At 37.3% G+C, this 16575-nt stretch overlaps 2 protein-coding genes across 2 annotated transcripts; both read left to right on the top strand.

Annotated features, from left to right (window-relative positions):
• Window positions 1-904: 904 nt before the first annotated feature.
• On the top strand, window positions 905-7446 carry LOC143848473 (metacaspase-1-like). Its single transcript, XM_077357427.1, has 5 exons — window positions 905-1478; window positions 2569-2899; window positions 3947-4088; window positions 6432-6626; window positions 7229-7446. Exons 1-5 carry the CDS (start codon window positions 1034-1036, stop codon window positions 7286-7288), a joined length of 1173 nt encoding a protein of 390 aa, XP_077213542.1. The 5' UTR covers window positions 905-1033; the 3' UTR covers window positions 7289-7446.
• Window positions 7447-11358: 3912 nt separating this feature from the next.
• Window positions 11359-15901, top strand: GRF11 (general regulatory factor 11). The gene is made up of 7 exons (XM_077357429.1): window positions 11359-11718; window positions 12600-12906; window positions 13373-13460; window positions 13593-13702; window positions 14303-14451; window positions 15046-15080; window positions 15645-15901. The coding sequence occupies exons 1-6, from the start codon at window positions 11649-11651 to the stop codon at window positions 15072-15074; spliced, it is 753 nt and encodes a 250-aa protein (XP_077213544.1). The 5' UTR covers window positions 11359-11648; the 3' UTR covers window positions 15075-15080; window positions 15645-15901.
• Window positions 15902-16575: the final 674 nt, after the last annotated feature.

Below are 16575 nucleotides of genomic sequence, written 5' to 3'. Positions count from 1 at the left end.
TGGAATTAATTTCCGTTCAGCATTTGGATCAATTACTATGATCGACGGTCTCGATTGTACATACATAAGATGGCCATTTTCTTTTATTCGGCCCCACTTGTGCTTGGCTGCTTATGTGATCAGATCCGTTGATCTTAATAGAATCATAATTCCAGCCCTCCATCCGTTGATCTTACGTGCTTGTTCTATGATGCCCCATTTAGGAAGAATTAAACCATTATTAGATTTTACTATGCTTTCTTCAGGATGTGATCCCAACCATGCGGGTGACCTCATAATCTTCTAGAAGATCAACGATCTTGATTTTACACACGTGCCCTCTGCAAGACTCGAAAATTGTACTGTTTTATGAATATTATTCTGATTTTTGGGCTCTTCTATTGGCTACACATCACCATCATGCATTAATAACGGCTACAATTGATAGATCAAGGGCTCATGATCATCCAATCAAGGTGTTCTCAACAGCATTTGAAGGAACATATGGTTGTCATTCAGATCAACGGATCAGATCTCATAAAGAAGACAGAAATGGGGCCCCATAATTGTCTCTTTAAAAGAGTATAAAGTCACTTTCTTTTAGCAATTTTCATTCCCAAACAGCAATATATTGGAAAAGTCACTAATAAAGGCAAGGGAAGTGTGCAATTATTAAAAAAAGGGAGGCACACTAATCATTTCTCAACCCATCTAAAATTTTGGATTTAAGATTAAGGAACTTAATTAACCATGCCCCCTTACAGAGAGAGAAAATTCCCCTAATTTTCAATTGGGAAGATACGGCTTCCTATAATGGACCCAAAAAGCCAGCCCAAATCAATCTCCATTGCTACTGAGTCAAAGAAAAAGCAGAATCGGGTTCCCCATCTTTCTCTACTTAGTGGAGGAATAAAGTAAAAAAGAATAAGAAAAAATAAAAAGACACCCTCTGTTTTGACTCGCCGATTCAACTCACTCGTCTCTTGTATCCAATCTCTCTCTATATTTCTCCAAACAAAACCAAAAAACATAACTTTGCTTCCAAGGAACGACAATGGCGGGTAGAACAGAGAGGTGCAGTGGCTGCGGACTACAACTGGCCGTGCCCCCCGAGGCAAGAACAATCCGGTGCACCATGTGCCTCGCCGTGACCCCAGTTCGACCCTTTGACCCATTTGTTCGAGCCCATGGTCAAGTTAGACAAGCCGCGAATTGGGTGAAGGGATTGATGAACCAAGTGTCTAGTAGTATCAATTCATATGCTTCTACAATGAATCCACAGGTGGGGCCGTCCTTCGCGCCTTCTTATGGTTATTACCCCATGCCTCGACCACCTATGTATCCATCGGCACATGGGAAGAAGAGGGCTCTTCTTTGCGGAGTGAGTTACAGGACAAGGCACTATGAGCTTAAGGGTAGTGTGAATGACGTGAACTGCATGAAATTCTTGTTGCGCGAAAAATTTGGGTTTACGGAGGACTCCATTATTGTCCTCACAGGTATGATCTGTTCTAGCTCGGTTGATAGAGGCTTTGTATCCCAACTTCGAGGTCCTAGGTTCAATCTTAGCATACTTACCCGGGAAAAAAAGGAAAAAAGTAGGGGTTGGGCCTGTAGCTCAATGGTTGAGGCTTAGTTTCTCAACCTTGAGGTGGCAGGTTTGATCCAGCTTACCGACTAAAAAGAAAAAAAAAAATTTTAAAAAAAGGTACGACATTTTTTCGGGAGCATGATTCATGTGGGAAGTGATATATCCGCTTACTTGGGACACCACCAGCAGTGTACGTGGCAATCAGCTCCATTGAATCCTTCTGACGTGAAGTACATCAGCCCCTCTACAGTCATTGATAGCCCCCATTGAATCCTTCTTACGTGAAGCATATCAGCCCTCCTGTAGTCATTGATAGCCCCATTGAATCCTTCTGACGTGAAGCATATCAGCCCCTCTGCATTCATTGATTCACTGTTGCTGGGTGCCCCATGTAATCCAAAGGGTCGGATATATCACTTTTGTGCATTTATGGGAGATGATATTACATCCTGATTAATTGAAAAGCTCTTTAAAAAATCCTAATTTTTCTATGTCCTGTTCTAAATTTTACGAAGTCACAAACTAAAAATGTGAATTTAACTAATAATTTGTCAATTTCACATAAATTATTTGTAATTCTCACAAGAAATGAACCAAAATGACCCTGTTCTGCTAGCAAGGCAATTCATAGTGGGCTCCACACCGTTCATCGATAGGTCCTGATCTTGGACTTTGATAGTCCAAAAATGCACCAATTGGTCGATTTAATTTTCAATAAATGCATATATTTTTGGTTGTCGAATGGGAACCAGTGCTTATGCAATGGTATTTATTCAACGACCAAAAAAAAATATTCAATTGGATGATAGGGTTGTCCGTTCGCGTATATTTTAGCCATTGGAGATCCAGCGTAGGGTCTACCAGTTGGACGGTCCAGATCAACCAATCCCATTACTAAATAAAAGTGGTTCATAACAATGTTTTCATACTTAAAAGATCTATGATTAAATTCTCATCCCTCTTCTTTTTATCTTACTGGATGGAAAACCCATCTGTAGAAGATGAGAGAGATCGAAGCCGAATTCCAACCAAACAGAACATACGAGTGGCAATGCATTGGCTTGTTAATGGCTGCCAACCGGGGGATTCATTGGTGTTCTATTATTCTGGCCACGGTTCACAACAAAGGGACTATAATGGAGATGAGATTGATGGGTACGATGAGACAATTTGCCCTCTCGACTACGAGACTGAGGGAATGATCGTCGATGATGAGATCAATATGACGATTGTCAGGCCTCTACAAAATGGGGTTAAGCTTCATGCGATCATCGATGCTTGTCACAGCGGCACTGTTCTTGATCTCCCATTTTTGTGTAGGATGAACAGGTTAGTGTGTTGTAATTCTTTTTCTTGATTTACTATTCTTGTATAGGATGAACATTTTAGCATGTTCTAACTCTTGTTCTTGTTCTTGTTCTTAATCTACTATCCTTGTGTAGGAAGAACATGTCACTGTTACAATTTTTTAGCACAAATGCTTTATATACTTATTATAGGGTTACATGCAAGGTTTAAAATTTTGGTTTCGGTACCGGTTTCGGAGTTTGAAATCGAAATTTCGAAATTTCGGTCGAAATCTGGTACAAAACCCTAAAGTAATATTTTATTCAATATTAAATTCCGGTGAAATATTAAAATAATATTAAAAAAAAAGATTTTTTGGGTCAAATTTCGGGAAAACCGAAATTTCGGTCGAAATAAATGACCGTTTCGGTTTTTATGGGTTTCGGCGTCAGTCTCCACCGAAATTTCGGATTTCGGTCGAAATTTAAAACCATGGTTACATGTACATCTTACATATTGAATAGGGCAAAACATTGAAGTACCATAGATTGTACTACCGTGAATTATGTTCACAACATAAATAATGAGAAGATAAAGTTGATGACAAGAAGATAAAGATTGATAGATGAGAATAGATGATGATTCAGTTTGCTGATAATAGATAAGTATAATGATGTAAATTGAGATTGATGATATGAGAAGTGAGAACAATAAAAACAAGTTTAAAATTTTGAAATTTGAATTTGAACATAGAAGAGAGGATTTCAAATTTTTTTGAATTTGAATATAGTTGTTGAATTTGGATTATGAAAACAATAAAACAAGAATAAAATTTTGGTTTGTTGTATAGAGATGAATGTGACAATATTATGGTATTTTTATGCAATTTTCTATTGCTTGCATTTTGCTGTTCATATTTAATTGTTAGAATTGTTGCTGAATTTGGATGTTAGGAAAATTTCTGAATTTCTCACATTTATTTCACACTTCTTGAGTGTTAGAAATGTTGCTGAATTTGATTTCTATTGATTGCACCATCTTTCTTTCACATATAAATTGGACTTCTCATTTCCTCTTCGTTCTTCACAGGAGTGGAATTTACCAGTGGGAGGAGCAGAACCCTCAGTCGTCCATTTATAACCCTCGGCCATCCATTTATAAAGGAACAAGTGGTGGGCTTGCCGTTGCATTTAGTGGTTGTGATGACGATCAGACCTCTGCAGATACTACTGTAAGTAGTTCTCACAATGGTGCACAGTTTCCTCTGTAGGTATTTAAACTGACCGGCCTGATATTTGAACCTCCTATTTTTTCCTGTAGAAACTCTTTTACTTTTAGACTTCTTTACATTGGTGTTATTGACAGCTCGATGGAAATTGTAACATCCACTGACAAGTTTAAAATACAGAGAAGCTTGCAAGTATAGTTGGGACTCTAATAATTAATTAATATTGTTGGTGGCCGCATTTTACGTAAGCTATCGGTGAGTATTTTACCACATAATTGTGTGTCCACCTCCCTTACCCCCAGCCACATGGTACTTGGGAAAACTCCAACCCTTTGCACTTGTCCTACCAATGGTTCTCGTGTACTAAGATCTACACTTGTCTGTCTAGCAAGAAAGAAAAAAAACAGGTGACCTCCTACTTGTTAAAGTATAAAAGATCAAATAACGCCTTCTCCAACAGCTTAAGATTTTGGAGTAACTGGTCGTTTGACATGGTATCAGAGCAAATGCCTGGTTTCAAACCTCCTTGATAGCAAAATCCACATGCAATGGCCAAACCCAAAAGTGGGGCCACATGTGCCACGTGTAGGCCAACCGAAAGAAAGAGGGGCTACACATGAGGGGGAATGTTACTGTACAAAAGATTAAATAACGCCTTTTCCAATGGCTTAAGCTTTTGGAGTAACTGGTAGTTTCACACTACTGCCACTGTCAACCAAGAGTCGGGTGTTTGTTGCCCTACTTGCATATTGCATTGATGCCATTGTCACTGCCATGTAAGAGTCCATGGTCTGCAATCATCACAACGAATTCCACTGAAGAAAATTTCATATGTATCTACATCAATAGGTACTTGTGTACGATATTCACTTTAAATTTAATTATTGTTCATATATGTATTTACTTTGAATAATGTTTCCTATGAAGGTGTTGGTGGGATTTGTGGCTGAAGGAGATTTAAGATCCATAAGTGGTAATGCTTCAAGGCGCGTAATCGCTTTCCTTAAGACAATATCCGTCCCCACCAGTAGTGTGCAATAGGGATCCTTGAATTGCCTCCAAGATACAATGAAGCCTTGTAAGAATGTCCTATAAATGTTTAACGACGCTTCTCACAAGCGGAATCAAACCCAAAACACCCTTTAAGAATTACAAGCCTTAGAGAAATTCACTAAAACTGTTTCTGGAGAAAAACAGTATTTAGTGCACAGTTTTTTATAAAACTCATCCTTTAAAAACAAGAGAGTAAACAAGAAAGTAGGGGAATTGAATGAGAGAAAAGTCCATCAATAACTAACTATTAAAATACCGATTTTTTGCTCTTTTTATAGAGCCACAGATGCCTTTTCAATGTGAAAAGCATCCCTTCAAAGTACCTCTTCAAAGCACCCTTTAGATTGGTTGTATAATGGCACTTAGATCGCACATCTTCTCGATATAACTAATTTGGATCATCCATAAAGTGTCCCTTGAGTTTGAAATCATCCATGACTGTTGGGAAGCAAAAGGACATGAAGAGATTCAAATTTGGAAGTGAAAAGTTGTGTCCACTTTTGTCCCTACAGATAGATTTTCGCGCGGCCGCGGTCGACCGGGCTACCCGCGGTCGCCCGCCGCTATGCTTCTGGACTTGTTATTTTTACGATCCAAAGAACCGCGGTCGACCGGCCATACCTTTCTGGAAATCATTTATATTTCCAGATTCCAATTCGCGGTCGCCCAGGAACCCCCGGTCGACCGGCGCTGTTTGAAAATATGTTTTAATTCTCTTTTTATTTTGATAAAACACTTCAAATATTTTGACTTAACCCAGAACATTTTGAAAATTTCTAACAGAAGGTACTCTGTTATATCCTATATAATTGGATTTTCATATTATGTATTAGAAATAAGAGAGTATAAATTATCAGCAGTGGAACAATGTTCGTTCCTCATCTACAGAATAAGTTATAAGATATTATAAATTTATAGAGCATTAATTATTAGAGCCCCAACTGTGTAAATTTTCTTGCAACGTACTATATTTGTTAATAAAGTAAGATCCAATTAGGATTATCAATTATTACGTTCTCTAAGGACTTAGAGTAGATACAGTTGATTTTTAACTTATTTTTTCTATTAATTGTTATTTTACTTGGCAGTAGGTGAATGACTTTCCATCAATCTATTGCTCATTTATTTCCTCAAATTTAGTTTTTCATCTGATACGTTAAGTGTTTTATTAAATGATTGTACTTTGATCATTGATCTTTATGATAACTGTAGAGATTAATGGCATTCTTAAAGGGGTGAAGCATTAGAAGACAACAAAAATCATCTGATTATTTTTTTTCTTTATCTTTGCAGGCACTTTCAGGCAACACTACAACTGGCGCCATGACCTATTGTTTCATTCAAGCTGTGGAAAGCGAACCCGGATTGACTTATGGTCGTTTACTCAATGCAATGCGCTCAGCGATCCGTGAGGCGGCCACAGGAATCCGAATCAGTGGTCCGATTGCCTCGCTTCTTCGGAGAGTTTTGTGTTCTGGGTTGAAACAGGTATGCTTCTTTGTGCCTGTTCATCGATATCTTATCAAGGATCATTATTAGATATCCTAAACTAAGGCCTCTTTGGATACCTCTAAAAATAAATTGCATAATCTTACATGAAAATGGTTTTAAAGTTAAATATGATTATTTTAAAATAACAGTTATAATAGTTTTGGAAAAGATTTACTTCTTTGCTTCTAAAGAGGCCCTAATGTCCAATTTGTAAATAAGATTAAACTAAGATATCACTTTTGCAAATAAGGACCAACTTTTTGGTAACCAAAGTGACCCTAAGAGTCTTAAGTTGCTTTTGCTTTCTCAAAAAAACACTACCATATTGCTTCTTGAAACTAGTCATCACAAAAGAGAAAACAGATGCTTTTAGATTTTACCAGAATAAGTAGTTATGGATTATTTAGTGGTAGCAGAGAGTAAAAAGTGTGTTGCTAATGAAAACATGCAGCCCAGTATTAAATTAAGATTAGTTCTACATGCAATTATTCATCAACTGTCAAATTTGGTGGGTTCAATTAAAAACAGAGTTATTTTCTAACGTGAGTGTAGAAGGTATGTTCCTGATTTGAACTGGGTTTTGTTTGTGGGGTGTGCAGGAACCTCAGCTATCTTCTTCTGAGCAGTTCGACATATATACAAAGCCATTTCTTCTGTAATATGATTGTTGGTAATCGGGGTATTCACATGGTTAATTGCTTTAATAAATTCAATTAATGTGTTGGCAGTGCCTGCCTTTTGGCTCTTTTATTTGTTCACTATGATTTGGTGAATTACAAGACATACAAATGTATTAATGATATGGGGCTTTGGATTATATTGTATGCACTACCTATTGTTCTCCGATATGGAAAATAGGTTTATTTTCTTCTTCTTTATATAACTTTATTGGACCTCTTAGCCCTTGAAATGAAAAAAAAAAAAGTAAAAAAAAAAAATCAATGTACTTTATGTTACGTGCCTAATTGGCCGTAACATAAATAAACAAGAAAAAGATTGAAATAGAGAAGGGAAAGAGGATTCGAGGCAACCAGACCTTCTAATGGCTTGATTCGAGAGGAACCATGACTCTCCTAGAACAAAGTCTCCTTTGTGCTGTAAAAATTATTCTCTTCCTCTCATTTCATATTCTCATTTCATAGAATTGCTACTACATAAATACAAGGAAGATGGAATGCCACATCACAAGCCCATTTACCCACTAACAAGACATCACAATTAACTAACCCCACAACCCTAAACTACATACACACAACTACATAATTACTACATTAAAACTACCCATAAACATAAGCACATATCATTCCTTCCCCCTTACAACGACTTTGTCCTCAAGGTTGAATTATTGAATAAAATTCTTTAATCCGCCGGGGTCCCAAATCGTAAGGGCCGTGATCATTCGAACTCCGCCTACAAATTCCATTGTGATCAAAGTTGGAAGGGAATAAGATTTCTCATGAAACCAATTCAAAATGATCAAGATGATCCTTGGTGGTGTCGTCTACAAAACTATCTTTGTCTCCATCAATTCTCGCATTATTCTTCACATGAGCATCAACACTTCCAAGGTTTACCTTTTCTCTATCTTTACGCATTTCTTGATCTCTTTGCTGATTTTTTCCAAGCCTTCGGCAAATCGCCGGTGTTCTTCCATCATTTCAAAAAAAGAACTTTGAATTGCCGAAAATCATCGCGTAGGGATTCCAAAATCTCTGAAGGTGCAGCCATAGCATAAGATCTACCGCTCTGATACCAATTTGTTATGTGCCTAATTGGCCGTAACATAAATAAACAAGAAAAAGATTGAAATAGAGAAGGGAAAGAGGTTGATTCGAAGCAACCGGACCTCCTAATGGCTCGATTCGAGAGGAACCATGACTCTCTTAGAACAAAGTCTCCTTTGTGCTGTTAAAATTCTTCCCTTCTTCTCATTTCATAGAATTGCTACTACATAAATACAAGCAAGACGGAATGCCACATCACAGGCCCATTTACCCACTACCAAGACACATCACAAATAACTAACCCCACAACCCTAAACTACATATACACAACTACATAATTACTACATTAAAACTACCCATAAACATAAGCACATACACTTTACGCCATCAATTCTGGCTACTATAACTCTCATCACACTGGTCATTTATTGCCATTTTTCGGCCCTGAAGGCGACTGAATACTCTCTCTCTCTCTCTCTCTCTCTCTCTCTCTCTCTCTCTCTCTCTCTCTCTCTCTCTCTCTCTCTCTCCACTTCCTCCGATAATGGATGCCTTGTGGAGGTTTTTGATAATGTGACTTAGAGTGTGGATCATGGTATATATATATATATATATATATATATATATATATATATATATAGAGAGAGAGAGAGAGAGAGAGAGAGAGAGAGAGAGAAAAGTGTTTCTAGTGTGCCGACTAGAGATCATTCTCTAGTCCGGCGACCAAAAAACATGGGTCCCACCTTATTTGGGTGATGCAAAACATTCATTTGATGGACCCTGACATAGAGAGGGTGTCCATAAAAAATCAGCTCCATAGGATCATCCCAACCCTGTGATTTGTAGAGCTTAAAATGGACGGCTATAAATCGGCACAAATCTGTCCATTTTTTAGCTCCACAAATGGAAGTGTTAAGTTGATCCTATGAAGCTGATTTTTTGTAGACACCCTATCTATGATGGGGCCTATCAAATGAAAGCTTTAGATCACCACAAAAAATGTGGGACCCAAGTGTTTTTGGTCGCCGGACTAGAGAATGATCTCTAGTCGGCAGACTAGAAACACTTTTCTCATATATATATATATATATATATGGTCGGTCGACTAGAGAACCTTCTCTAGTCCGCCGACCAAAAACATAGTTGGGCCACGTTGTTGGGATGATCCAAAGCATTCATTTGATGGGCCCTGACCTAGATAGGGTGTGCCCAAAAAACATCTCCATAGGATCATCCTAACCCTTCGATTTGTGGACGTTAAAAATGGACAGTGGATGTTAAAAACACAGTGGGCCCACGTTGTTTGGATGATCCAAAGCATTCAATTGATGGGCCCTGACATAGATAGGGTGTTCCCAAAAAATAATCTCCATAGGATGCTCCTAACCCTTCGATTTGTGAAGGTTAAAATGGACGCATATAAACCTTCAATAATCTGTCCATTTTAACCTCCACAAATCGAAGGGTTAGGATGATGCAATGGAGCAAATTTTTTAGGCACACGCTATCTATGCCAGGCCCCATCACATGAATGTCGGCGGAAAGGGTTCCTGCTAACGTAAGCAGCTAGCTTAGCTGCTAACGTTAGCGTAAAACAAGGGTGGGCCACATTGTTGGGCTGATCATAAGCATTCATTTGAAAGGCCCCATCATGAATGGGGTGTGTACCAAAAATCAGCTTCATTGGATCATCATAGGATGTCCATTGTGGGGGTGAAAATTGACAGATATTGTTTGTCCACTAATCTGCCCATTATTTCACCCCACAAATGGACACCCTAAAATGATCCAATGGAGCTAATTTTTTGTGGACACCCTATCCATGAAAGGGCCTTCCAAATGAATGCTTTGGATCCTCTCAACAATGTGGGCCCACCTTGTTTTACGCTAACGTTAGCAGGTAATTTATATATATATATATATATATATATATACTAGTAAAAAAAACCCGTGCGATGTACGGGCCGACAAAGAACTGTACGGACCACATCATAGGTTGGTCCAAACCTTCCATGTGATGGAACACAACATCAATAGGTTGTGTCCGTAAAATCATTTCCATACGCTGATCCTAGCCCTCCAGTCTATAGAGGTTTCCATAATTAAAAAAGCATAAAGGAGGGGGTAGGATTGACATTATATGGCTTTAATGGGTGTCTTTGTTAAAAAGCATAAAGGAGAGGGTAGGATTGAAAATATGTGGCTTGAATGGGTGCCTTTGTTAAAAAAAAAGTAAAAAAAAGTAATGTGTAATTCTATTCGAATTTTGGGAGAAATTCAAATAATTCTCTCATTTTCTCTTCTGCTATATAGTATATAGATATGAGAGAGAGGTTGAAAACTTTCATAACGAATTTGTGTGTTAGAGGAATCGCTTTTCACTTCAAAACTGCGCTCCATCTATGTAATAAAAATGGTCAATCCAGTCAACTTTGGAGCAATTTTATGGTAGATGATATAATTTAAATTTGTGTCAACTATCATGTCCGCTGATCCTTCTGACATAATAATACATGCAAACCTTGTTTCAGGTCTGTTTGAGGATGAAGTGTACTCGAGCTCCTCTTCATCCTATGCTTTTTAATGCACCTCTTCCACCTTAACCACTCTGGCATAATGGTTATACCTCCCACCAATGAATGACCACAGGAAGAAAAAGAAAAAACATAGGGTCTACTGAATTTCATTACAAGTCACCAACAAACATATGGTTGTATGATCGACGGATCTAGACCATTCATAATGGGCCCCATTGAAGATATATCACAGTACAAAAATCATACTGGTGGCTAAAATCTCTAGCCAATTGGCCATGACCCAAGTGCGTTTAATGCACCTGTGACCCCCTTCGCTAAGCCTACAACCCACCTTGGTTTTGATTTAAAAATCATCAAAGAGTACATGATGTCCCATTTTCGCAATTAGACTCAAGTGAAGGGGCATAAAAAGTAATTCGGTTATCTATGTTAGGTGGGGAAACGGAAATCAGGTCTGGCAAAATGGATTTACCCAGTTCCAGAAATCCAGCCCCTTGTCTCTCTCTATGCATGAACCGACAACCTCAAACAAATCTCTTCCCTACAATCCAACGGCCAATATCTCTCCGAACTTACCACATCTACGGCCTAGATTCACCGATAAGAATCGAGCGGCTCACATATTACAAGCCATTTTCCACCGTCAATCACACGACATAAACGCAACAAAGGCCAAATCCAAGAATTGCGTCTCTGAGTACATGGTATCCAGAATCAGTTACAGGTAGCAAAACAGAGAACTTTTGAGAGAGAGAGAGATGACGAGTGAGGAGAGGGAAAGGCATATTTACATGGCGAAATTAGCAGAGCAAGCAGAGAGATACGATGGTATGTTGGTATTTTTATACTTATTTTATATTTTCCCCATTTTATAATTACTTGGTAAAGTGGGCGTTTCCAATTATTTTGTGGGGTTTTTCTGTTTTTTATATTTTGTGGGGTTTCCAGTTTATAAATGATTCTTCTTCTTAAGGTGTCGATGCTATTGGATTCTAATGAAGTGAAAGTTATTCTAATGAAGTGGAAGTTTTTCTTATTCTTTACTTTGCTTTTTTGAGTTTTTATTTACTTGGTAAGTGGGTCTCTATACAGTTTACAGTAAAAAGGATACATAATTTTTATTTTTTACTTCTTTTTTATAGGCTGTGGATTAATTAACTCAATTTTTTTCTGCTTTTTTTTGGTGAGTGGGTTCCTTTTCATAGCTATGAATTCTATAGAATTCTAACGCTGGAATCTTTTATTCTAATTGTTTGTCTATTTGTGTTTTTCTTTCTATAATTCTTCTTTTTTCTTAATTTTCGCTTAGTCAGTGTTTAGCAGTGGTTTCAGAACAATAACGGATTCTTTTCTCTCTTTTTTAAATATTATTTTGGGTTTTTTTGCTCTGAATAGACCATGATAGTTGGGAATTTTTGTTCTTGTAGGTTTCTTTTTATAGTAAATTGTTTGTTTATTTGTCTTTTTCTTTCTTCGTTTCTTCTTTTTTCTTACGGTTAGAAGGTGTTTTGTAGTAGTTGAATAACAATAACATATTCGTTTTTTTCAAAAAAAAAATTAGCTTTTTTTTTTTTTTTTTTTTGCTGTATAGAGACTGTGATAACTGGGAATTTTTGTTCTAATTTCACCGTTCTAAAATTGCTATTGGTACGGATATGTATCTATTTTACTTTTTTTTTTTTTTTTATTTATTGTTGGTGTTGTTACAGAGATGGTGGAAGCAATGAAGAAAGTTGCTAAATTGGGTGTGGAATTGACAGTGGATGAGAGGAATCTCATGTCTGTTGGGTATAAAAACGTGATAGGAGCGAGGCGAGCATCATGGCGGATACTATCATCAATCGAACAGAAGGAAGAGACGAAGGGGAATGAAGTAAACATCAGAAGGATAAGTTTATACAGACAGAGGGTTGAAGATGAACTCTTGAAAATCTGCAATGACATTTTGTCTGTCATTGATGAACACCTCCTCCCATCTTCTTCTAATGGAGAATCCATGGTCTTCTACTCCAAGATGTAGCTTTTCTTTTGCTTATCCTTGCTTTTGTTATAAGTATATATGTGGGCCGAATTCAAATTCGGATCCTATCTATATCGGCCGATTATAAAAGTAGAGGGCCAATATGCTGATATATCGAAAATATTTGGATATATCAATAAATATCGATATCGGAGGGGTCTGATATGCTGATATATTGAGTATGTTCAGGAATATTGCATAAAATTCCCGATATATCGGTACCGGAATAGGTCCAATATGACCGATATATTGGGACCTTCAAACCTTGGTTGGTTCGATATCTGTTGTGTCTGAGTTTTCGAGCTGTCTTTTTTTATATAGGAATGATTTTGAGAGTGTTTATTTGTATTTGTATATGTATATTTTAATGCTTTTATGCTTTAATGTACTAATTTCAGTCTTTGAACTAATGATTTTTTTACTTGGCAATGTTGATTCGGCTTTTGGTTTTTTCCTTACTAGGAAAGGGGATTATTATCGATATTTGGCCGAATTTAAATCAGGGGTTGCACGTAAAGAGGCAGCAGATCAATCTCTCAAAGCATACCAGGTCTATTCAACTCTATGTTTTTTCACCATTACTCTTTTTTTACCTTTCCCTCTTTGGTGGATATTTTAATTTATTTCTCTGTAATTGGTAATTTTAAATTTGGCTTTCGTTGGATATGTTCCGGTGATGCAGGCTGCTACTAATACTGCAGCAACGGATCTGCCACCAACCCATCCGATCAGGCTTGGCCTGGCTCTGAATTTCTCTGTTTTCTACTACGAGATATTGAACTCCCCTGAGAGGTTGGGCAAGATCTTCACCACTGATTTTTATTTGTCTTCTTTTGGGTGCTCCTAATTTTTTGTGGATAAAAGTGGAACTTGACCTACCCAGCTGATCGGGCACTTGTGTTTGTCTTTATCATTGTTATTTTCTGAAAGGTGGTGATAAAATCTGTGATTTTTATGCACTGAAATGTGAGGGATTGAATCTGGTGATTCACCACAAGTCCTTTGAGAAATTATCTTTATCATTGTTATTTTTTGTAGTGGAACTTGAACTACAAAAACACTTCTACGTTTTTCTTGATTCTGTCAAAGCGGCAGATAAGTCTCTTTGTGGAGTTTTTAAATGATGCGACTTTGAAAGAATAACGAAATAGAAGTGTTGTAGTTCTTTCATTTGAGTCTGGTGTGTATCAATCTAGTTATTTATTTGTATTTTTCCTCATTCTTTTTCAACCACATTCTCATTCTCTAATTTGAAAATTTTCCCCAACAACTAGACATCAAATTCGCTGTCCGAGGCAGAAATCTTTTTCTGCAGTCAAATCTGGCTCCCTATTTACCATATTTCCTTTATTTTTATGAATGATTCTATGTTTTCCCTGACTCTGTCTGCAGAGCATGTCATCTGGCCAAACAAGCATTCGATGAGGGTATTTCTGAACTTGACACACTCAGTGAGGAATCCTACAAGGACAGTACACTTATAATGCAGCTTCTGAGGGACAATCTCACTTTATGGACTTCAGATTTGCCAGATGAGGGAGGTAAGTCATTTACTTAAGGCGTGTGTGATTTATAGCATGCTGTTTAGTAACAGCTTACGGACCTTTAAGGAAAGCATTGAATATATGTTTGTTCCTTAGACATCTGAGACTTCAAAGATGGGTCTGTTAAGCAGGAAAAATATGTAGTTGGCACAACACACAAAGATCTGAACTTTGTCTATGGAATTTTCAAAAATTAGATGCAGACCATGGAATTATCTAGAAATATGGAACTTTTTTTTTTGAAATGGACTAGAAATATGGAACTTGGCAGGCTAAAAGCCACTAAATCTCTGCATATGTGGTTAATCTTGTCTGGAATTCATGTGTAAACATGCATCTTCCTGCAATATATCTATTTAATTTGTATTCTGTTAACATACTTCAAAAATAACCCGTGCTTTGTTCACTTGTTTGTGTTGCTACATATCTTCTCATGTTTCTAGAAGTTTTTCATTTCCTTCTATTTCGACTTGGCCGTTGTGATTGTAGTCAATTTTGTAAAGAGACTGGTTAGATATTCTGCCTTATGGTTGATCAGACTCTAAACATATTACTGATATGTCACGTGAACGGTTTCTTTTGAATTCGCAGGTGAACAATCCAAAGGTGAAGGCCCATAATCAAAGGTAAGGAATCATCATATGTGGTTGGTTAAATGGGATTATTATTTAATTTTGAGCCCAACAGTCAGTTTTGGACTCGCATTGGTTCAAATCAGTGTTTTGAAATACATGTGTTCTCCTTAAAAAGGTTCCTCATCATGTTGATCTAAGCTACTGGCTGCCTATTAAATGTCTGTTAATCACACAAAGCTACAATGGATTTCTAAGCATTTCACGCAAAAATGTGTGTATGATTGCATGCCTTAGATGATTGCAATACAATATAATGGATGCTAAAAATCCACCTTCAAAAGAGTAATTTTCAAATCCCTTCCTTTGAAAATGGCTTGAATTGCGTGCACCCTTAAAGACGAAGAAGCCCTTGTGAAGGGCAAGGGTTGTTTTGATCACTGCACGCCTTTTCACCTATCATTTTGTTGGCTTGAACTGGGTTTTGTTTTGTTAACACTGGGATTTAGCATTGGATGATTTGATGTTTTGAAAACTTTGTACTGCAATGGCTTTTAATTGTTCTAACTTGCTGGTTTTGTTTTTCAGCTATTAATGTATGTGGGGTTGATTGTGCAGAATTAAATGAAGAGGGAGTTGATTCTTTGGGTGATTTAGTACGGGTTGATGTTTGTAAATATTTGTTTATGTACCAGAATCTGAAGACTATCTTGTTTTCATTTAGCTACTTCAATGCTTTCTCATATGGTGGAATGGCTTTATTGGAAAATCACTTTTGAGGGTTTGTCACATTATAATGAATCTCTTCATATCCTTTGGTGGGTGCATGTACTACTTCAGCTATATTGGAAATGTGTTTATGAAGTTTGGATTGATTTTAGAGTTCCACTCTCTAATTTTAACGACAGCCCACCATGGGTGGGTTTGGTTGCACAAAAGCCAGGATGGCTTAGAGGTTTTGCCTGGCAGTTGGGTGCCATGCCATTAAAACTCACTATTTGGTTGTCAATATAGGCATTGAAATCCCTGGTTCTCCAGAGATGTCTCTTGGCTAAATACTGCGTATCTGTTGAACTATGGGCAAAATACATAGTGTTTACAAAAAGAGTGAATTTGATGGTGGTTGGCTGGTTGGTAGTTTCAAGTTCAACTCAATTGACTCTGGAGGGGTAAGGTCTAAGAGGCCATTTTGTCATATGCGTCTCATTCTTCCTTTATTTTTTTCTATTTATCTTCCCCACCTATTGCGTCTTTATTTATTGCACCGAAGACCATCAGCTCATCTCAGAAGAAGAGGAGAAGAATTGGAAACATTAGGCAAAAACTCAATTAGGCCACGTTTGTATACCAGCAAGATTTAGATTTAGATTTAGTTGATATTTTTAACTGGATCATATCCTTAGATTTCCAAATCAGCTACAAAAGTGCAAAATAATCTGATTTTCAAATCTTTTCTGCGAGACATTATTTGGAAATCAATATTTGTGGCAACTTTCGTCACCATCGCTGCTCCTCGACGTTGCTCTGGCAGCAGCAAGACATTCCTCCC

The sequence above is a fragment of the Tasmannia lanceolata genome, unplaced genomic scaffold (assembly GCF_043159265.1).
Source record: "Tasmannia lanceolata isolate RefF3 unplaced genomic scaffold, GAP_Taslan_0.1 ptg000016l, whole genome shotgun sequence".
NCBI classification, from domain to species: domain Eukaryota; kingdom Viridiplantae; phylum Streptophyta; class Magnoliopsida; order Canellales; family Winteraceae; genus Tasmannia; species Tasmannia lanceolata.
The sequence above is the reverse complement of the archived record's forward strand: the minus strand, read 5'-3'. Positions and strand labels throughout refer to the sequence as shown.